This window comes from Cryptomeria japonica, chromosome 3 (genome assembly GCF_030272615.1).
Source record: "Cryptomeria japonica chromosome 3, Sugi_1.0, whole genome shotgun sequence".
In the NCBI taxonomy this organism is placed as follows: Eukaryota; Viridiplantae; Streptophyta; class Pinopsida; order Cupressales; family Cupressaceae; genus Cryptomeria; species Cryptomeria japonica.
Genome location: NC_081407.1, coordinates 560,352,671 through 560,372,239, shown reverse-complemented (window position 1 = coordinate 560,372,239; position 19,569 = coordinate 560,352,671). Strand labels below are relative to the sequence as shown.

Genomic DNA, 19,569 nt, shown 5'->3' with positions numbered 1-19,569 from the left:
GTGTTGTCTTAAAATATTAAATAGAGTGACCTTCTAGGAGTGGGTGCCTACATGGCAGACATATCCCTACCTGGGCATGGGATTTTGGGGGAAATAAATATACCTGAACGACAGGATTACCCTAAAGACCCATCTATATTCACCTTAACCAAACCCGTAGGAGGATCAAACACCTTAACTTTTTTATCCAAGGTATCAATATCATTTATCCAATTATCTGGGATTAACTGATAATGTAATTAATAAAGCTTTGACTTGTAAAACCCCTCAAAGATTTAGTGAAATGCTTGAGATGGCTTCCACTATTTAATTATCATATTTATTGATGGGGCGAAATTCTAATCTAAAGAAACAATAAAATAAAAACTAAAAGACATAACATTCTTGAAAAATTGATAGCAATATATAACTCTACCTGCACATTAGTAACCACTTGCCCAAGTGCTTTGATCATCCCAGCCACTACATTTGTGTTGCCTGGTTTCCTACAAAAGAAAACGAACACAACTTAAAATTTTCTCATTAAATCCACTAGAGAATGCTGATATTCAAGAATTCTAGAAAATTAAAATATGAATTTAATGTAGAACACCAGCTACCCATATTAGGGGTATTTAATCAGGAATGTAGCATAACTTGTCTTCCTACCATTCACTTTGCATTAACTAATTGATGTCAATGGTTCAAAACCTCTGATGTTCATCCTCTTCATCTTATAAATCGAAAATCAATGAATATGTTACCTCAAACTAAGATCACTGAGCATAGAAACATGAAAAAATATGAAATAAGCAACAAGATATACTTAATGCCAAGGCTTCCTTTCTGGAATGAGTTGACACGCCCAGAATCATGTAATAAGATACAATCATTAATAAAACAACACTAGGAAGCATAGATTTAAGGAATGAATAAAAACAAGAGAATTGACTCCCACAAGATACAACACTAACACAACAGCTGCATGCACATTTAAAGGGTTACATATTAATTTTTTAATGGTTTAATTTAAGATGTAACACAATCATATATGCAGTATTATTGTACAGGCTTGTTGTCAATCATAATTGTTACTAAATTGGTTGTCACAAAATCTTGGTGCATAGGTTGTGTAAAGAGCATGAAGAAAAGGTAGCTAACGAAATAGCTTTCTTCCAGTTCAGATAAAGTAACAATCTCTTGTAGAATTATCCTCAACTTGTCAAAGAGTCTTACAATAGGAGAAAATCGATGAGGTGTGAAAATCAATTAGAGAAGCTACACTAACAGACAACAACTAGGAAGGAAAAGAACATAAATTATTAAATTAATTTTACTTATCATATTGACAATTTTACATGATAGAGGATAGAATTTAGGGCAATATTTTGTTTACAAAAGTGGAATTGTGGTGAGATAATGTCATGTCCCCTTACAAACACAATGATTTTTTATTAAAAATAATTTATAACTTATCTGCTAAGCCTAATATATATAACAGCTCAACAAATTCCAGAAACAGCACTTTTTTGAAGAAATTCTTACTCCTCTTACAACATGGGAGCTTATTGCCAGTCTGAATTTAGAGGGAGATTAACAACTTAAACAATTCTCATAATGAAAATATGACAATCCAGCCTCATTCAGCTACAAAAGGTTCTGTGTCATGCAGTGTAATAATGTTCCCTTTGTTTACCCTATCTTGCAGGCATTCTGTTCTGAGAACTACCTAAGTTGCTGCTGGTATATGCTGTGATCTGCAGTCCTTTTATTCATGCCCGGTAAGCCTTTCTTTGCAGTTGTGTTGAACTACAAAGGTGCCAGACTTGGCTATTTAACTGAACTACTATGCTGAACAAAAAGGAGCATCCTTCGGGTTTTCATCCTTTGGATTGAGTGCACACAAGTGCTCAAAATGAGAATCCTGAAAACGAAAGATAAATAGCCAGTTTTGCTGACTACTTTGTTTTATAATCTCCTTTTCTCACAAGGGTGGTGACTCTAGGGCAACCACCATTTTGGCTCAATATTTTAATATTATATCAGATATATCAAGCAATCATCTCTTTTTTGTTTCTTTTCTCTTTTGGCTACATAAATTTATAATACTTACAATATTTTAATATTTATTTTCCAGCTCAATGGGAAGGGGAACATGACAGATGATAGGCAATGGGAAATTTTGCGAAGTATTATTTTCCCTGATTTGTACAAATTGAATGAACTCATTCAGTTCCTAGGAGCAACAGATGAATACCATTTTGGTCACACCAAATATGGTAGAATGGCAAGTAATTATAAGCACAAGAGCTAGAATGCATTTATGATCCTATTTCTACCTTTGTAAGTAACAGACAATATTATGCCACAAATTCAGCATGCATAAAAACATTAAAGGGGTCAATGAGGCATCTAGTGACACAAGAAAAAAATAAGAAATTCTGCTATGATAGCCATTGGAATATTTATGAATAAATAAGTCATATGAGATTATGTTTTGAGATCATAACTAGTTTTACACAATAGACAAATGGCAACTTGTTATTTTGATTTATTATTGGCAGCTGCATAAAAACTAATATTAGAAGGTAAGGCTTCAAGATTGAGTTTCAGAAAGATATGTATTTATCAAGGATAGAAATGGAGTCAACGATTCTACTAGAACACATGAAAGATGTATGTGCAAGTTTTCTTGCACCACAGAGAATCGAAAAATTGTCATACTAACTCACAAATCTTCATGTTTTGTGGCATTGTAAATTTAGTTATATGAAATTCTAGTATAATAGTTATCTAGCAAGGAGACTGGTTAAAGGATTGCCAGAGATGTAATGGGAAAAAGAAATTTGTGAATCTTGTCTTGAAGGGATGCAGCTAGCTCAAAGCTTCAAGAAGACCAGAGAGTGGTCAGATGTTTCGGATCTTGTACACAGTAATGCAAGCCAGATCCATTTGAGTTGGTTTTCATCTTATGAGTTTCAATGATATGTGTTCAAAGAATATATGGGACGTATTTTGGAATCAGAAATATTGATTCTTGAAATGAATTCAAATTTTTGGCAGAAAGTTACAAGGGTTGCAAGATAAAGGTGCTTATTAAAGACAATAGAGGAGAATACATCTATTAAGTTAATGAAGTTTTAAACAACAGAAATAATACATAGAGAACTCAATCCTGTACAACCCGCTGCTGATTAGAGTGGAAAAGAGAATGAACTTGTAAATAATAAAATTAAATGCTTGTTTTTAAGGTAATCATCAAGAGAAACACCAATTAGGTTTATGGGAACCCTTTATGCAAGCATTCCACAAAGGTGATTGTTTTTCCATTTACCAATTCATTGTTTTTGTTATACAAGAAAGCTGCATAAAGTATCCCAGGGTGTTCTGTTATCCTAGAATCCTACATGGGCACTCGTTACCTAAGAAAAGAGACACGTGTCCTAACATCATTCCAAAAAAATTAGGTAATAAGGTCCACAAAACAAGAACATAATGAATAGAAGTATTGTAATTGATGACACCAAACCATGCTGATCATAATCTATAAAGTTGTCCTGTACAATATCATAAAACGATCTTGCCATAGCATCTATGTTAAAACTGAAGATATTTCTCTGATACATATGGGATTGCTTCTCATCTCCATATTTCATTATTTTAATAATATTCTGCAAGAAACTTAAAATACAACCATTATCTTTTGGGTGCTCAATCTGCCTCTTTTTGTTTCTCTTTCACTTCACCCATCTCTATAAAGTGTCCTAGCTTTCACTAGATTTATTAAATTTCAACTAGGAATTATCAACTCTCTACTTAACTACTTTTCCATCTAAGCTTCAAGCATGACCACTCCAATTTATATGACATGTATTTTTGACAATCTGAACCACAATAATACTAGTTTCCTTGGATTGATCTCTGTCTATCATAACTAGTTTTCACATGCTCAAGTTGATTTTTGTTAAATGTCAATCATTCCAAAGTCACCATCTCTGTTCCGCTACTTCAATCAACTATTGTGTATCTAGCATCTTCTCATCCACTGTACTTAATTTGATTGAATAATGTCATCAAAATCGATTCATCTCCAAACTATATGAGCAAAGCTATCCTCAAACTTTGAAGTAGAAATGCCATAGGTTAAATGACCTTCTGCACACACACACACTTGTTTGATTTTTTTTTAACAAACCCTAGGTGTTTTTTGTTTAAAAAAAACTAATTTTATTGTTGCAAACCTTACATTTTTTGTATTAGTTTAATAATTATAAATCACACTTTGTAAATGTTATTTTCTATGTATTTATATGTCATTGCAGCAGCCATGAGCTTTTCAAATCATCTCCTTCACTATATCCAAAACCCCAATTAGAAGGGAACCATGTTGGAAACATGTTGAACTTCATCATGGAGGCATTAATGGATCGGAATACCATCTTGCACACATAACTGCCCATGATGTTGTGCCATGCCAACAAGCACCTGCTAAGGTTATTTGTGAGGTGCAAGTGCAATTAGAACAAAATTAAAGATACAAAAAGAAATGAAAAAGAGGCAAAGAGAGGAGATGGTAGGCATTGATGGTAGTGGAGAGTCTTCTTCCATGCCTCCATTCCGTCCTTTAGGTGTTGGGTCTAGTAGTGGCAGTGCTAATGCTGGTGGTGTTGTTGGTGTTAGTTGCCTTGTTGGTGTGGGTGTTGGTGCTACTACTAGTGCTAGTGCCAGTGCCAATGCCAATGTTAGCCTTGGGCCTAGAATTCGTAAATCTAGGATGGATTCAATTTTTTACCTGACACTACTCGGTTCCTAATAGTCAATTGAGAGCATGGGTTGGAACAAGGACGTACATGGTGCAGCTAGATGTGCAATTGTAGACTTTTGGTACTATTGCACCATTCCATGCAGTCAGATAATTCCTTTTTGTTTTTCTGTTTCAAAATTTATAGTTTGATTCTTCGACTCTTTAATTTTTATATTTAGAGGTATATCGAATTCAAATTTAAACTCTCTATTTTACAATACTTATTTTATTTTATTTATTTGTGACATGTATTGAGTCTCCTTATTGGCAAGATATGGTTGATTCCATTACTATTTGTGGGGTGGGCTTCTAAACCCCTAGTGAAGATGACATAAAGGGCCCAATATTGACACAAAAGGTGGCTGATGTAAAAGTCACAATAGAGGAGCAATGGTTGATATGATGGAAGAAGGGTTGCACCATCATGACTGATGGTTGGACTAAAAGAAGAAATAGGATACTGCTGAATTTTCTTGTTTCTTCCTCAAGCGATTGTACTTCTCAATGCATTGATTTAGTAATTAATATTTTTAATTTATGCTTTATTGAATGATTGATTTTGTTTCTTTTTCAAGTGGCACCATATTCATCAAATCAACTGATGCTTCAGGACATGCAAAAAATACCACATACCTTTGTGAGGCTTTAGAGGAAGTCCTATCGAAGGTGGGTGAGGAGAATGTGGTGCAAGTGGTGATGGCTAATGCAGCAAATTATGTTGCTGAAGGTAGACTATTGATGGAGAGGCACCTGACATTATTTTGGACTCCATGTGCTGCCCATTGGCTTGACCTCATATTGGAGGATTTTGGCAAGCTTCCATGGATCAAAAAATGTGTTGATTCAACCAAAATATTTGTAAATTTGTATACAATGACGCATGGGTCCTCAACCTAATGAGGCAATACACAAGGCAAAAAGAGTTGGCTTATCTTGGCAAAACAAGATTTGCTACAAATTTCATCACATAAAAATCCTTACTTCGGTCAAAGAGAGCTTTGAGGCACATGTTTGTTAGAGAGGAGTGGACTTTCTCATCCTATGCTAAGACCACTGCAGTGGTTGATGTGGCAAATTGAATGTTTAAAGAGCCAATCTTTTGGGTACCTACTACAGAGATTGTGAAGGTAAATGAAAATCTACTTCTACATTATGTTTTAATTTTTATTCATATTTTTGCTTATTTCCTTATTTTTGTTTCACAATAATTGAAATTCACTAAGCCTTTGGTAGTTCTCCTACAAGTTGTTGATGGGGAGAAGCTTGCAACTGGCTACATATAATGTAGTATCCCTTGCTAACTCTAATCCAAATTTACTAATTAGAGGCTCAAGGAATATCGTCAAACACTTTGCACACAAGTCTGATCTTGTTGATTAGGGCTTCGGTTTACCTTGCTATGAGTTTGTATGCTGCAAACGATGTTTTTGAATGCTTCTAATGATGCAAGATGGATTATTAATGTAATAGAAATGATGTGCTAACTGTGCTAACTGTTCTTGACCTTTCACATGCACATAAGTGACTGAAATTAACTTGTACAGCTAGTTGGCATATTGTCAAACACTTTCCATGCATCCTAGGAAAACCAATATGCACTTACAGCAACTAGGTATTAATGTCTTTTGTATCAGTCAACACTTAGCATGCGTGCTAAACTTCACCAAATCAATGTCTTTTGTATCAGTCAACAAACACTTGGCTGCCATGTATTCTGAAAGTGTACTAGACTTCACAGTGACATTTTGTCATACAATTCGCATACAATCCAGAGACAATGAAGTATTTGCTGCTACAGAATTAAAAGGGAACACTTGACAAAACATACACAATCCTTACTATGTCAACTGGTAATTTTAGGGGTGCCAAATTAAGAGTGTTCCAGCTTACAGCATAAGACGTGGGGTGCTCTAGTTGCTGTCGACAGTCACTTTCAGACCTGGTGCTTGGATATTCTCAGAAAGCGATCAGAAATATGGCTCAAAACCTTCCATTACAGCCCAGTTCGATCATTGGGAAGTCTGCCTGTAGCAAAGATTTGCTTCTTCAATCATTCATTCAACTGTGGAAATCAGAATGGATGTCTCCTCTTGAATGGTACCTGCTCTTCTAGGGTTTGCAATTTCTGCTATTCAAGAATCTAACTTAAACATTGATTTCAATGGTAGACTCTGAAATAAATCTACTCACAAGAAGGTCTGGGTTTGCGTCCAACCTTCAGCTTCCTATGGGATTTCATCCTTAGAACAATCCAGTCACTGATTTCTAGCAACAATGAAGAAATAGCTTCAATGAAATAATTGCATAACATGCTCTTGAAGGAAGACAAGGTTTGTTTATAAAGACTCCTCAAACTCCAAATCAATCTCCACACTCAATGTGGGATAATTGATAAATCCTCCTTTACCTTTAATTCCTCCTTATGAAGTAGCTTCTCGAACAAGCTGGAGAGCTTTATTAATTAAAGTGATTTTATATCAGTGTTCCACGGGCGTTGGGGACGGGGGGGACGGGGGGGATGCGGGGACGCGTTTCCGGGACGGGGGGGACCAAGGGCCTAAGTTTGGGGACGGCGGGGGGACGGCAGTGGGGGAGTGGCGGGGTGGTGGTGCTGATATAGTTATACATATACATATAGTACTTGAAAAACTAGTTTTGAAAAGATGTATGACAGTATTACAGTGTAAGAATTATATTTCAAATGAGACTATAGGAAATTTGAAATACTAAATCTGAATACCAAGATTTCTAAGTTGTGTTGTTATATGGAGCCTAATCAGACTCAGAGGTTAGATTTTCCCTACTTCTATCGGAGTGGTTTCCCCCTATATTTTTCAACGGGGGTTTGGGGGCAGCACCCCCAAGTTGGGGTCAAGGGGCATCGCCCCTTGCGCGTTCCCTGTCGCGATACAGGGCGGGGTCGAGGGGCAGCGCCCTGCAAGGCCAAAAATACTTTTATTATTTTCTAAAGGCGTCGGGTGTTATTTTTCTTTTGGCCCACGTCCAATTAGAGTTACCCCTTAACCCTCAAAAAACTTAAAAAGTCACTTTTTTTTTAAATTTTAATATTAAATATTGCATATACGTGGGGGCGACAGGAGACGTTTGGGCGTCTCCCCGTCCTTCGAGAGACGTGCAGACGTCTCTCGAAGGACGGGGAGACGCCCAAACGTCTCCCAAGGAGACGTGGAGGCGTCTCTATGTCTCTTTGGGAGACGCCCAGACGTCTCCCAAGGAGACGTCTCCACATCTCCCCGTCTCCCTGGGAGACGCGGGGACGCGGGGACGTCTCGGGGGCGCTTGGGTGGCGGTGGCGGGACAGCGGGGGACGTCGCGTCCCCGCCCCCCTGTCCCCGAGACGTTTCTGACGGGGGGACGTGCCCAAAAAGGGGGGGGACGTGTCCCCGTGGAATGAGGCTTTATATGTCATTTTAGGGAGACGTCCCCGCTTCCCCGCATCTCCCTGTCCCCGTGGAATGAGGCTTTATATGTCATTTTAGGGAGACGTCTCCACGTCTCCCCGTCTCCCTGGGAGACGCGGGGAAGCGGGGACGTCTCCGCGTCCCGACGGTGCTTGGGTGGTGGTGGCAGGACGGCGGGGGACGTCGCGTCCCCGTCCCTCTGTCCCCAAGACGTTTCTGACGGGGGGACGCGCCCAAAAAGGGGGGGGACGTGTCCCCATGGAATGAGGCTTTATATGTCATTTTATAAAGTCACTTTATAAAAACAACTTAAATACTCTTTAACCCCCTCCCCCCTTAAGTCATCATATCATAAAGTCATTTAATGCTATAGTGGCCCCACTCTTAATGACATTTTATAAAAATAAATAATAACTTTATAATATAATCATTAACAAATAATATCATTAAATGCCATCATAATTTTAATATCTCATTGATTACTCATTATCTCTATGTCCCATCTGAACCTAGAGGTCAACCATTGTTCCCACTATGCATCCAACTGCCTTACTAAAAATAGTAATGGTCCCTCTTGTTAAAATGGATAGCATCAGTCGGATAAACCAAATGTCTAATTGGCCTTACGGCCTTAGACATTTGTCTTGTATTTATCCATATATCTATCCTTATTATTCTGATCACATATAGATTGATCGGTTAATATTCTGGTTAATATTATAATCAACATTATGAATAATTAGTAACAACCTTGAGTTACTAATTATTCATAATATTAATTATATTATTTCATTTTGCAATTACCGATTTATTGTAAGCAATCACATCGGTTTGGTTGACCAATTATTTGTTATGACAAACCCAACGAGATTATCGTGGTTATTGCATTGTCAATAAGTGCCGACATGACTCCACATAGGAGTCGCGACTCCTTGAGGAACATGTCGGTTCCACAAGGAGTCGCGACTCCTTTGTGGATCACTGTTGCATATAAGTAATATGCCATAAATAGAAGTGGAGGCAATTAAGACATAGCAGATCGACAATCAGAAAAAGGTGACAGCCGTGGAAGTGAAAGGCAAGATTGATGTGATAACAAGAGAAATCAAAATTGTTGAAATAACATACAGCAGATATATTGTTGCACGTACAGTAGTTGACATCTTTGTGAATAAGTACTATATTATAATTTAAAATTACCTATATATATATCTGATCCACTTTAACACCTCTCAATCAAATACTAACTTACTATAAATAGCAAGTGTGTGAAACAGGGTCAAACGAAGAGCAATCCTGAACACTTCTGACCTTCGGAATGGGAATAAGCCCCCTGCACTGCCAACTAGGACCCTCTAATTGTCGATCTTAGCCTACGAGGGCCAATAATAGGCTAATCCAATCATAAACCATATCATCCCAAAAAGGGGACATTACATATAATAAGGCATGGATAGGGCCAAGGAGGCCATTAGATCCATCTATGCAGGCGTTAAGGGTAAGTATCATCCCATTTAGGTATCACTGATAGGCGATGGCACCTCCAACTTCACAGGCCCCTACAAGCGGTCCTTTATTTCCTCAATCTGGCATTCCAATACCACCTAAATTTCAAGTTGGATGAGTAGGTTTGAAATGGGCTCTACCCATTGATAGAGCAGATGTTGCCTAGTGTTACAACAAAGAAAGTCCACAAGATCAAGACCTTTAGTCATACACAAGGAGACCTCTTTCCTCGTCACATGTGCAAAGAAAATGGAATGACATTGGAGGCACATAAAAATATATTTAAGGGCATAATTTAGGTTTTAAAATGTAATTAATTTTTCCTCATTTTATATTATTATCATAGTTTCAGGACTCGCCAGGACTCTCCGAGTCCTAGTAAGTCCTCAGCCAAGTGACCCTAGCCAAGTCTCAAGGATTCAGAACTTTCCAGAAACTTGCTCTAGGCATGACTCACTAGAAACTGGTTTTTTGCCGAGTCCTACCGAGACCTTACGATTTTTTCACCAAGTTCTGATTCGGGTCAGCCTTGCCGAGTCTGCACCGAGTCCGAGTCCCGTTTCTATGATTATTATTAAATGCTAAAACTTAAAGTTGGATAATGAGATCGATTTTTCCTTTTTCTCATCTCAGATAGATGGTGGGGAATGTTTGGTGCTAATGTACTAAATTTTCGGAGGATTGTGATCGAATATTGAGCCAACCATGTAGTGCTTCGGGTTGTCAAGGCAATTGTAATATGTTTGAGCACATACACTCCAAGAAGCGCAATAGATTGTTAGTGGAGAGGTCGAATGATCTAGTCTATGTTCACTACAACCTTAATCTTCATACTGACTCCACCCCCATCACGCTAGAGAAGGTCGATCCACAATCTGAGTGGATCACTGAGGTTGAAGATCCTATCTTAGTGATGAGGACCTCAATTGCATTGACCAAGCAAATAGAGAGGCTGAGGCTATAGCCATGGCAAAAGAGGATAGAGCACAAGCAGACACTGTTGATGTTGGTGCTATTGGCATGAAGACAAAGGCAAAGATTATGGCTGCTACAACATCCAAGATCTACCTTAGAGGCCTTTGTAGGAAAGATGCAGGCTCCTCTAAGCCATAGACTTCTAGTTATTGTTTTGATATTTGTGTGGAACATTTGATACCATGGATTTCATATTCCATGAGTTTCATCACTTGTATACATATGACAATATTTATACATCTAAGTGTGATATTTCCTTTAGCTACAATTTTTGTTTATACTTGTGTTCGATGTATACTTGCGTATGTGATCAAATTAGCTTCTATTTGATGATATTATTGTGTCTTTAAGGTTTATTTAATAAAGGGTGCATGAAACAAGTTTTAAATGCTTAAAAATCTCTAAATTTCTCGGTTTTTTCAATTTACCGATTTTTTTGCCAATTTTTGTCTCCGAGTCAAAGTCAAAGTCCAAAACATGCTTGTCAAGTCTGAGGGGAGTCCAAGTCTCGTAACTATGGGTAGTAGATACTTATGTGAAATCAAAAATTTGGCAGAGAGGTAAAATGCTAAGTTAAATGCATTAGAAGCTATGTTACCCCGAGTTTCCAGGATGGGGACGGCAGGGGATGGGGGTACGCGTTTCCGGGATGGTGAATTTTTTTGCCAATTTTGGGGACGGCTAGGGGACAGCAAAGGGGACGGCTATATAAAAATAGGAAAAATTAAAATATATAGGGAAATTTAAAATATTCATATGAAAACATGGATAAAGCATGCACATATACATTATAGAACCTTAACATATAAGAACTAGCAGAGTTCTTATGCCAAATTTGTGTTAAATTGAGAGTCAAAGTCAAATTGCTTATAGAATTCATTGTCAAAATTCATTGTCAATATGCAGAATTTATGGGGACGTCCCCTAGGAGTCCCTCTATCCTTGGGACGTCCCTGGGATGGGGACACCTGAAAAAAATACCGAGGACACGTCCCCAGGTAACACAAATTAGAAAGTATATTAAATTTATTGTGATTGGTTAACTGTCAATCAAAAAATATTTTTTTTGGTTAGGAAAGTTCATTAAAATATTTAAATTTCCTAAAAAATAATTAATTTGAAATGCTTCATTTGCTTAATTTGGCTGTTACTGCAAAATGTAATTTATGAAAAGAAAAAAAAACCGAAAACAGTAAATAGAGAAAAAGAATTAGAAATGAGAAAAAGAGCAAACAAAAAAGAAAGGAGAGATTTTGTTATCACTATCCATGCTTTCTTTTATGGAAATAAAAAGAGGCTCTTAAAACCCACTCTCTCAAATTTTTAAATTGGTTGAAACTGGGTTGAAGCTGGATTGCAAGTGAAGGGTTGAAGCTCTGTTTAATTTCTATTTGTATTGCTACTCAAATTCCAAGAATATTTATATGTTGCAAACTCCAAACTTGAGGTAATTCACTTTATTTATCTTTTTTTTTTATTCATTCATTCCATGTATCCCATGCCCACATATCTGCAGCATATGGCTTCCTTTGGTCCCCATTTTTACACCATCTTATTCTACAAGCATTAGCCAGTTTTCAAGGTTTTTCGTACGTTTCCTAATGCAATAGGAGGGTTCGAGTGTTCTTGGTGAGCTTAATTCTCAATTTCAATGGATTTCAACAACAATTGCTATTTATAGTAAATCTTTCTGGGTTTTTTCAGGTTTGTTCTCTTTGGTCTTTAGAGAACACTGCCATTTATGGTAAGTGCTTGCATGGCACCAATCTTTATAGGTTTTATTGAGTTTGTTCCCTTTGGTCTTTGCAGAACACTACTATATATAGTAAGTGTTTGTATGGCACTAATACTTTTAGGTTTGTTCTCTTCAGTCCTTATAGACCACTACTATTTATAGTAAGTGGTTTCATGGCATCGATCTTTTTGGGTTTTTCTCTTTGGTTCTTGAAGAACACTACCATTTATAGTAGATGCTCGTGTCGGCATCAATCATCATCTATTAGCTTTGGTTGGCTCCAATATGTTCAATTCTCTATTTTTGGTCCTTAGCAAGTTTCCATAAGGTGATGGAAATTATTTTAATATTTTCACTTAAGTTTTTGAAAGTGACTTTTTAATATTTAACTTAATAAATATTTCATTAAGTATGCCTCCAATTGGGACGCCTAGGATATGGGAGACATAAGTTGTTTTTGAAAGTTATATGGGAGCCTTTTCCAAAAGAATATTATATTTGAATTTTCCCTAATTTCTCCCTCCAAGTCTATATATTAGGATTTGGGCTCTCATTCTCTCATTCTACTTGTGCACACATAACAAGATGTTGTTGAAATCAACTTGGAAAGTTCTTTAAGAGATTGTTGAGGACAAAAACGCTATATAGTTGATCTGGTTTCGATGGTGCAAGATCCACCCTGTCTGGTTGTTGCTTTTTAGATAGAGTTTTCAGTGTTTGCTTGAAGTTTGGTGATAAGGGTTTAATGAAGGTGAAGATTTATAAAGTATATTGATTTGAGTATCCTATTTTTGGTGTGATTTATGGTTTTTCTAAGTGTTGTTCGAGTTTCACGAGTTTTTGGAGACATTTTCCAGTGCTGGCCATACCATTCCAGCTACCTTAAGATTCACATTTTTGCTCATATCTCCAAAAATAAGACATATTATTCGGGGTATTGTCTCAAAGATTTTCTTATGGCTAGGTGATGAGGATGCATATATAATATGTGGGTTTTGGTTTGGCATTTATTTTTCTAGTTCATGTTGCCCCTTGTAGGCAGCACCCAACCTGGGTATTGGCACGTGGGAATTTGTGAGGTATTTTCCTGTGTTTTAAGGCTATAAAATCAGCTTTTGGAAGCATCTAAGGGTTCGTAACAGATTTGGATCAGTTTGAAGGGTAAAAGAAGTGACTGGAATTTCTTTGGTGAATCGCCCCTGTTCATTTATTCCTCTCAGTTTGCTGGGGCAAACTTCTGAGTTAATTTTCTGAGTATAAAAGACTTGGTTTTGTTGAATATGGATTGTGGTGTGACTGCAAAATCATGACAGACCTGTAGTGTTCTTTGTATGAGCGTTTGTTGGTGATTTTGAAGTAGCAGCAACAAGACTCGTTAATTATTTTTAAGGTACTCATGTTTATTTAATTTGCCAAGTTCATACTTAATTGTAATATCCAAGTTCAATGTCAAAGACTCAAAACATCCTGCTTTTGTAAACAGCAGTATGTATAGTGATGGTATTTCAGTTATGGTGATGTTAGTGTTATTTTCCAGTCATATACTTGCTATGAATGAATGAAACAAACCAGATCAATTTATTTTGCAAGCAATTCCATTTGTTGTTTTTGGCAACCATTTGTATGTCAAACTACTCCAACAGAAAAACAAAAGAAAATCAGGGGTATATGTTACATCCTTTTCATGCTGAATTCGCTACATCTAATTATGTAAATTAATTGTGTTTTTTTTTAAATGCCCATTTTAAGCTAAAACTATGGCAAAATTATCCAGAATTTATTAAACGTAAAATTTATTACAGAAGAGTGTAGTTGTTCATTTAGAACCAAAAGGGTAACTTTCGATTTTTTGAATTTGCATTAATAAAAAAATTAGTAAATTGAGCTTGCATTATGTTTGCCCTCTCGGGTGAATAACTTAAAACATAAAGCACGTATGCAGAATAATAACGCCATAGATATCAGACAAGTATAAGAGATGTTATTCCATTCATAATTGTGTGTTGCAAGTTACATTCCAAAGTATATAAAGATACCGAGGGGTGCAAGCGCCAACCGTCGCACCGCAACGACCACCCCTCGGTTGCCAACTAACCAAAACAATTACACATAATTAACTAGTCTTATGTTCGTGTACAATAATGCCGCTAACATCATCCCCCCCAAAAAGAAAAGTCGTCTCCAGGCGACTAACAACAAAAACGAAGACAATGCAACCTATACAATATATACATCAGAAAAAACTAAGGAGGGGGTTGGGGAAGCGTCCTTGAAGTAGAAGGCTGAGACGCCGGTGTCTAGGCTGCCAAGCGGGCGCGGAGCTCATACACCTGCTGAGTACGGGCAGTCACATCCTGCTCCGCCACCAAGACCTTCTCCAAAGCCGTCTTCACCATATGTGCGGCTTCCAGCAGCTCCTTCTCTTTGGTATCCGTTGTCGCTGTCATATCGACTAATCGAGTCTGCAACAGGCTCCTCTCACTCTGCTCTGCCGACAGGCGAGTCTCTACCTCCGCCTTCTCTACGCGGGTCATCTCTAGCTGAGCCAACAACTGGGCCCGCTCTGCTGCCCAGGAGGCCTGCTGAGTGGCCACATCCCTCTCCAACGCGACTCTAGCAGCCTCTCGGACCTCCGACTCATGCTGGGCATGCCTTAGGGCATAGTAGGCGTCCCGATAGACCTGCTCCATCTCGCGAACAACTGCCGTCACCCGACTCTCCACAATGGGCTGACGCACACTCCAAGCCTGGAGCATCTCCTCCGTCTCAGTAGTCGGCCAACCCTGAGACTCAAAGCATGTAGTAAGGGCTACGGGGCAGCCTACCTGCATAAACCGTAGGGCCCTCTCCAACTCCACCACAACCTGCTGCAATGCTCGCGTCTGGGCAGTGGCCACCACCTGCCTACCCCTCGTCACCATGTCAGCTAGATAGGCCTCGATATCCTCCCCCTCCTGCTCTGAAGGCTGTGAAGTGTCTGGCGGAACTGACACAACCGCATCGTGTTGTGAAGGTACCTCCTCCGCCACCAGAGGTGTACCATCCCTTGGCACCTGGATGGCAGAGACGACCTCTCCTGTCGCGTGCCCAACTGCTGGCACGTGTCTCGCCAGAGGAATCGTCCAAGTCGACTACCTCTGCCCTAGTCTCCCGACAAGGTGAGAATACAACAGCTCCCTCCGGTTGTGCCAATGTCATCTGAAACTGCTGGGTGAGCCAGCTCTCCATAGCCACGACCAACGGGTCGGCACGCATCTCTACGACCAGGGGACGGCCCGCTGTCATCGGCTCCTACAAAGACACTGAAACAGTCACCACGGCCTCGGTCCCCACAACGTCCAACCGTACCTGTGGCTCCATATCCACTACCTCCCTCAGTCCCTGCTCCTCGGCGACTACTACCATCCCTGACTCTGCCATGTCCTCTGTAAGTGCTGTCATGGTTGGGCCCGGTGATGCTACCTGGTGCTGTAGGGGGCCAAGTGTAACTGGCGTGCGGCTCTATCTAAAGGCCGGAATAAAGGTGCCGCCTATTCCAGATGATGGCATCGGCGTGCCCATCGGTAGCAAGGGTGGGGCAAATAGGACCCACTCCTCCATCGCCCTGTTGCTATCATCCTCCTCTTCCGCTTCTGAATCCTCTATGCTACTGGAATCCCTCCCGCTGTCAAGCTCCCCTGAAGCCGAGGCCGTATCTACCGCCCGTTTCCGCTTCGCAGAAGAGTACCCAATGTCCAAGTGCCTCCAATACATTATTGGAGGCTCACCATCTGCCAACGGTCCCTGTGGCCGTACCTCCAGCTCTGCCTCCAGCACTGCTTCCTGCGTGGCCTCCAAGAACAACCCTATAGCGTAGTGCGGCATATAGAATGTGCGATGCTGCATCGTCAAAAACTCATACATGCGCTCTGCGAGTAACGCGGCCCAGTCATACACGATGCCATTCATCAACCCATTCATAAGCATAATCTGAGGGAGGGCGATGTCCGATGCCCTACCCGACCTTGTCAATCTGCTCTTGATGACATCCATAATGCACCGCCAGTGGCCCTCTGCAACAAAGGTCTTACGGATTCCTCGACCCTTTGTGGCATTAGCCACGCCTTCCAGCTCTGATGTCGTCAAGTTCCTGGAGATTAGTTTAATCCACCGCTCCTTCTCCTCCCGCTTCATCTTTTTAGCCTTCAATTCTATTTTCTTGCCCTGTCTGCCTGGAATGCCGAATAATAACGCCATAGATATCAGACAAGTATAAGAGATGTTATTCCATTCATAATTGTGTGTTGCAAGTTACATTCCGAAGTATATAAAGATACCGAGGGGGTGCGAGCGCCAACCGTCGCACCGCAATGGTTGCCAACTAACCAAAACAATTACACATAATTAACTAGTCTTATGTTCATGTACAATAATGCCGCTAACACATTAAAGATGGATGGGAAAAAAATATAGTCTTTCCATGTGTAAAGTTTAATAAAATTTTGAAATTTAGAAAGATTTTAGAAGAATTAGTAAAGGAAAAAATTAATTGTGAAAACTCTTTTGGGAATATGTTAAGCTTTGCTATCTCACTTTTCTCTATCATTTTTTGTGCCACGCCAATTAGCGAATTGGGATGTTAGGGACCTAGGATTGAAGTATGGAAGATAGGAAAGAGTGGCTTCTAACATTGTCTCGAACCCAGAAGTGATTTCATGGCTACAATGGGAAGAAGGTATGTAATCAACTAATAACTAAAGAAATTCATGAGGTAAATAAAATGAGCAAGGGTATTAGTCGGTGGCATACTTAGAGTGCTTGCATGGGCTAAATATGACCTATAAAGGTCATGCCAACCCAAGGTAGAGTAGTGGATGTCACTTCGATACTCCTTTCGCCTTGTGATGGCATACATACTCAGGTCCACAAAGCCATCCCTTCATGCTTTGCAACGACACTCCTTGCCTTCCTTTGGTATCTTCATCCTTGTCTTTATGCCCATTTGTATGTGCAATGTTTCATGTGTAAGCAAGCCCTAACCCTTGTTTGGTGTGTGTGTTTGTTGTCCCATGCGACAATCTCCTAGCACAATGGGGTGGACCTATTGGTACCACATGGTTGAGTGGCGATCAACCACCATTGGGGACTAGTACCACATGGTTGAAAGGCACTCAACCACCATTGGGGACTCATGGGTTCATTGGAACAGCATTGGATTGCACACAAGATGGGAGAAAACCTCATATTCTCAATAGTTATTTAATTGTATCAAAGTTGCAAATTATATAATTTTCGAACACTTGAGTCCTCTTATGTAATTGTAAAATCAAGTTGAGATCACCTAATTAGAAGGATTGTAAATTGTCCGCATAAGTGGTGACAATGTGGTATTTTCTTTTACCACATATTGATGTTGGTGTTGAACAAGCATGTCATGTTATATGCTTTTCACCATTATTGTTTGTTGGTTAAAATGAACTTAGAATACATTTCAATTTTGGGTTGAAATGAATGAAATGTGGTAGAAAACATTTTAGTATAATTTCATTTTAGTGTATGTGACTTTAAATAAGTTAGTTGAAAAAAGAAAAAATTTGAAGTCTGTTTTAGCTAGGTCCAAGGGTTGGGTCAAAACTAGGACATTGAACTTAAGAAGATTCTAGGCCCACAAGGAAGTTCAAACTCCTTCATTCAAAGGAAAAGTCCACATTTACTTTGGGTGCAGGGGACTAAGGACTCGGAATGAGTACCAAGTAAACGTGCAAACACAAAGCCCACAAAGGGATGTTACATTGGTGTTGAGAGGTTTGGAATTCGGCTGCAACCTTAGACCTTGTACAAGTCCCAAGTTCAAGCAAGAACCCAAAGTCTACAATGGCAATGCGAGTCCCAGAGGTCAACCAAAACTTCATACTAGAAGCAGTCCCAAGTCCAAGATAGAGACCACAGTCCATGCACTATTTTGGCAGTTTCGTTTGTCAAGGCAAGTAGCATGGAGCAAATAGGACTAGAGACTTGGAATTGAGTTCCAAGTCCAGTTTGGAGTCTAAAGTACGCAAAGAAAAAAGGGAGTTTTCAGATTGGGGGCTTAGAGAAAGCTAATAAATAGCTATGTTTTAATAAATTGAAAGGGTGTTGATGGAGAATGACAAGATAATTATGGATGTTATTAATGATCTTATTGTTTAGTATTGTTCTTTCAAAAAAAATGTTCAGTCAGCTAATGCCTTGAGCGTGTGGCTTGGTGCATTTCACTTTTATCTGAAATCAAACACACTCGCTAAAGCCATATCTTCCAGCTATGGCTATTAATGTTGAAGTCAAAACTAAATATTTCAATAAATTTTTAGATTCTTTTTATTTAATGCAAAGACACAAATATTAATCTTTTGTAGACTTTACAGAGAAAGATTTTCATAAAAGTATGTTCTCAGTTAATGTAACTATCATGTTCCTTGGTACAATATAAGATACTTCACTGAAAAAAATTCTGAGCATTTTTTTACTTTGAATTAAATTTAGCTACCTCAAATTATAACACATAAAAGGTCAGATGCTACAGAACTCTATTTAAAAAATAGTGAAAGGTCAAAATTATTAATGCTCCAACTCAAGTGGTTATTGAACTAGCTCTATATTATTTTGTTTCACAAACCTTAAGGAGTTAGTTAATGTATTAACTGTCCCATAGAAATAGACAATGTTTATAAATATAAGTAACTTACATGTCAAAAGTTTGAAAAAGAAGACGCAGAATCCTTGCTTCAACACAGAAACTCTGCAAATATTTCCAGTGCTATTGACATAAGAAATCTTAACGAATAAATTCACCAGTTATAGGCAGCAACAAGAATGAAAACCCTCCCAAAAACACTGCCCCCAGGACCTTCAATAGACGAAACTTATAATTAATACTTACCCTCAAAACTTCAAGCACCATAATGCGATGCCACAGTGGCAAGTCAAGACTTGTAATTTTAACCAGCATGCTTAGAAAAACCTGCAATAAGAGAAAAAACAACTTCTAGTCAACAAAACTAATTGGTCTCTAAATGTCACAGTGAAGAGATCACAGTTTGTTAAGACTACTACTAGATAAGATTCTAAGAAGAATTTCAGAATTTAAAAAATAAGATTCTTACTGGTCAGCCTAGCCTCGAGTCAGAAAT

The 19,569-nt window shown here is 38.8% G+C and overlaps 1 protein-coding gene across 2 annotated transcripts in view; it reads right to left on the bottom strand.

Moving 5' to 3' along the window:
* The window catches only part of LOC131029908 (uncharacterized), a 296,098-nt gene that overhangs the window by 150,220 nt on the left and 126,309 nt on the right, over nt 1-19,569 (bottom strand). For both annotated transcript variants that reach the window (XM_057960581.2, XM_057960583.2), the window contains 3 exons: nt 19,320-19,400; nt 19,126-19,178; nt 416-485 (listed from right to left, as the gene is read on the bottom strand). In XM_057960581.2, coding sequence (XP_057816564.2) covers nt 416-485; nt 19,126-19,178; nt 19,320-19,400 — 204 coding nt within the window. The remainder of the gene's footprint in view (nt 1-415; nt 486-19,125; nt 19,179-19,319; nt 19,401-19,569) is intronic.